Raw genomic sequence first — 4,111 nt, forward strand, 5'->3', positions numbered from 1 at the left:
TTTCATACTTGACTAGCATATCAAGCTGCCAAGTGAATTCATGTGCACTTCAGTGTTTGTTTCATTAGTGACAGAATAACTGAGTAGGGTATCCCAGCAGTACAATTGGTTCATCAAAATGCACAAGAGATGGAAGTATATAGACAGATAAAGAGCTTCTCAACCTTCAATGGCGCATGAACATTGGCGAAGCACCTCCAAACGGTAAACTGTAAGGGAGAAGAGCTCGGTAGGTGATTACCTCCTCACTGGAGGTACACCGCGACCTGTGGAAGCACCACGACCAGCAGCTTGTGCCTGCATTGAGAGAAGATGAACAATTTAAAGACAAATTATGAACAAAGAGGAGAATATCCAATGTACAAACAGTTGATAAAAACCAGACCAATACCTAATACCTACCGAGAAATAAGGTGCAATAAAAACCAGCATATTGACAGATGATAAGAAAAGCAACCAAAAGGACATAACTATTGCAGTAAATGCATCAAGGAAACTGTGAAACCCAATAGGGTGTAACCACCCACCTGGGACTAGGACCGAAGTACCAAAAGATTGTCATACAAGAATAAAGACCGACTCTAGAACCTAGGTCAGCATCTATGTAATGTTAGCTGTTCTTATGGATAGCATGTGATAACTAAGTCACTATTAAATCTCAATAAAGTTCTCATACCAAGTCACTATTAAATTTCTATATAATATCATACAAGAGGCATTATGCAAAAAGGTAAGTGTAACTAATTTTGTTTTGGAACCAACTAAGACTTGATCAATAATTACCTAAAGATCATTATAACAAATGAAATGATCAGTAGAGAAAATATAACTTACCCTAGCACGCATAGCAACAGCACGTCCGCGGCCAACTCCAATAGCCGAGCTTTTGCCCTTCATGCAAGAATATTGCTTTTAAAGAAAATAAAGAGAAACGCCATTATATAAAGAAATAAAAAACAAACAATGTCTTTTATACCCTGATTCTTGCATCCAAGCGCTTAAACATTGGAGCATTTTTCAGCATATCAGGAATTACCATAAACCTGCAATAAGGCCATTTAAACAAAGATACAAGAGAACCAACATACTAATATATCAGCAAATAGTGAACATACCTCACTTTGCTGCCTCGGATAAAAACATGCTCAAGCTGAGACACTTTTCCATCCTATCAACAAGGGGAAAAGGTATAATCAAGAAATTGCTGGCTGAACATGGAACTTAAATATTTATATCTTTTCATTCCAGGTATAATTAGATATGCCAAAAATAAAAGAATTCAAAACACAGAAATATTTTAAGAGGCTAAAAACAGGGGCAAACTGTTTAGACCAGAAGTACCAAGATGGAAGGCTCAAACAAGTTCAAGCTTAAGCCCTTAAGCAGTTTTATTTTTTCATTCAAGGTATAATCAGAAACGACAAAAAAAATGCACAAGCCCTTTACTATTTATGTCACCCAGTATAAATGATGCCAAATAATGGTTCCTTTTAGTGACACAGACTAGGGCTAAAATGGCACCTATGCCACAAGAGTTCCATCATGTCTAGGTAGAGGGTACTTTGCCATCAAGAACAATGAAACTAACATATTGAGCTATTATAGAGTACCAAGCAACCTTCAGAACTCAGTATTGTCATGGAAAAGGTAATGACAACATTTTCACACTGCTACGTTGCTTAATATGATTGGAGAGAATTGAGCTCATATGATATCCTTGTAAGATATCTTAGACGCTGACAGAAAGAAAAATCAATATGTTGTTCTTCTTTGAGAGAAAACTGCTAAATTGATAATTTCAGGGTAGTGATCAAGTCTCTAGCTCAGGCCCAAGGTTTTAGTTTGAATCAAGCTCAAGAATAGAAAGAAGGGAAAGGTTAGACAATTTGACTTTGATGACATAAAATTAATGGACCAAAATGCCCTTTGACTTTGATGATAAAACTAAAAAATTTATCAATAACAAGATTTAAAATTATTGATTTGCGAGCTTGTAAGCTACATTTGCAGGCTTATGCATGTAAGCCCGTAAATAGGCTTATAAGCATGCATATACCTACATATATTATTATTTTATTTTTCTGAAATAACATTCAAATAACCAAAATATTATTATCAAATTTATAAAATGTAATTGTAATTGGCCATTTTAAACTCATAGTTAACATATCAGTAAATTATATTAAATAATATATTTTTTAATTTTTTCACGGGTGTGTCCGAATATTTTGTTTAGAGTTTCATTTCCATGAGCCATAGTGAAAAATGAACTCTTTTATAATTAAAAAAATATCTTCTTTTTTTTAAGCATTTCAGTCTACTATGTCAAACCAAATATCTTTGGACTTCCAAAATTGGGTTTTTATCAAAAGAAAAATATAAAGTTTCATTATTAGGTGTAATTCATTGTTCATGTTTATGAAATATTCTAGTAATAAATTATTTATATTCTAAGATTCTAGAATTTTATGAAAATTGAGAAAAAAACCAAACAATTTCTTTCTTGCCTAAAGTTACCTCTCTCTTAAGGAATCTGCTATCATCATATTCAGATTGGAAGTTGTGTTAACAAAATGTATATATTTATCTCCATTAATATACTGCCTAAATTGATAAGCTATCACCTGATGTCAACCCTTTGTAGTCTGTCTCAATTCATGCAACCAAGGAGCAAATTTCCTGAGTACTTCTAGACAAGAAAGCAATCTAATAAAGAGGGAAGATGATAACTTCCTAAACATTGTAATATTTTTATAATCTAAGTGTATTTAAACCAGAGAATTGATGAAAGTTGGTCCCAACATATTAAGTTCAAAAGTTAGGCTCAAGAAAAGAAGCAGAACATAGATTGGTGGATGGAATCAAAACCTAATGTTTGTCAAAGCAGGCGGTCGGAGAAAAAGAAGATTATAAGTAGGGTGAATATTAAAGCTCCATAAACCCTAACCATGAACTATGTACAGAAACATACTAAATGAATTTCTTTTCAATATGTACCAAACAAAGGAGAAGACAATATTTAGGTCCATCTATAAAGTTGACAAAACAAAAGTTCATCAATTCTAAAGAAAAAACTTTATGGGACAAAAAGGCATCAAATCATGTAATGCCAAGCATACCAACTGGCATGGATCAACATAACATCATGCCAATGCCTCGTAGAGACCAATAGAAGGAACTATTTTGATAACCCCACATTGTGCCCTGCGGAAACTGTGTTTGCCTATGCTAATCGACAATTTCGCATGGATGCTTAAGTCTCATTTCTCTTACTATCAACAAAAACTCTTAAAAATCTAACAAATCTATCATTATACTAAGAAGAAATAGACAATACAAGAGATTGACGATACTTGGAGATAAGAATCTATGATCGATAGGAGCAAGCTCCAATGAGTGAAAGCATCTACCTTCGCGGTGTAGGTGATGTTGTCGAGCTGGCAGTTCCAGTTGTCCTCGCACTCGATCATGTTGCCGCGGTAGAGCTCGCCGCTCTTCAGCTCCACCGTCACCACGTGCCCTGCCGCCTCGTGCAGAAGCTTCACCGGGATCCCTAAACTCCGGCTCATGATCTCGACCTAGGAGTCGGCACACTTCGTCTTCTCCGGGTTGGCGATCCCCTCTTCCGGTTTCTTGAACCCTAGTTGCGGAAAGTTGGAGCCCAAAATTTTGAGTTCTTTGTATCCTTTTCCTAGGATGGAAGGAAGAATAGCTTAAACGGTAAATTACAAATTGCCCCATTATTACCCTTAAAAATGAAGAGAATTTTACAAATCAAACCCTAACTTTTTTATGATTCACACTCCGTCTTTATTAATTTTGTAATCGGACCTCTCATTTTTTTTCTATAATTTTTATTTAACACTATGGATTAGCAATGATAGGCAAAAGAGAAAGAGGGGGAAGAAAAAGATGGGAATAGGCAGAAAAGACGAGGAGGAGGAGGAAAAAGGAGAATAAGATGAAGATGTAGAAAGCAAAAAAAAAAAAGAAGAGGAGGAAGGGGAAGACGACTGAAGGCAGTGGCAGCGAGAAGAAATGGTTGGGAGAAGATGAAGAAAGATGGTGAAAGAGTAGAGAGGTCGAGGAGAGGCAGTGCAGATATTTTAGT

The 4,111-nt window shown here is 35.5% G+C and overlaps 1 protein-coding gene across 1 annotated transcript; it reads right to left on the reverse strand.

Moving 5' to 3' along the window:
- LOC140801021 (small nuclear ribonucleoprotein SmD3b-like) lies at window positions 1-3,722 on the reverse strand. Its single transcript, XM_073156000.1, has 5 exons — window positions 3,411-3,722; window positions 1,116-1,168; window positions 977-1,043; window positions 835-891; window positions 1-297 (listed from the first exon to the last, which is right to left on the reverse strand). Exons 1-5 carry the CDS (start codon window positions 3,567-3,569, stop codon window positions 238-240), a joined length of 396 nt encoding a protein of 131 aa, XP_073012101.1. The 5' UTR covers window positions 3,570-3,722; the 3' UTR covers window positions 1-237.
- Window positions 3,723-4,111: the final 389 nt, after the last annotated feature.

Source organism: Typha latifolia, chromosome 14 (genome assembly GCF_019914945.1).
Source record: "Typha latifolia isolate L0001 chromosome 14, TyphaL0001v2, whole genome shotgun sequence".
Taxonomy (NCBI): domain Eukaryota; kingdom Viridiplantae; phylum Streptophyta; class Magnoliopsida; order Poales; family Typhaceae; genus Typha; species Typha latifolia.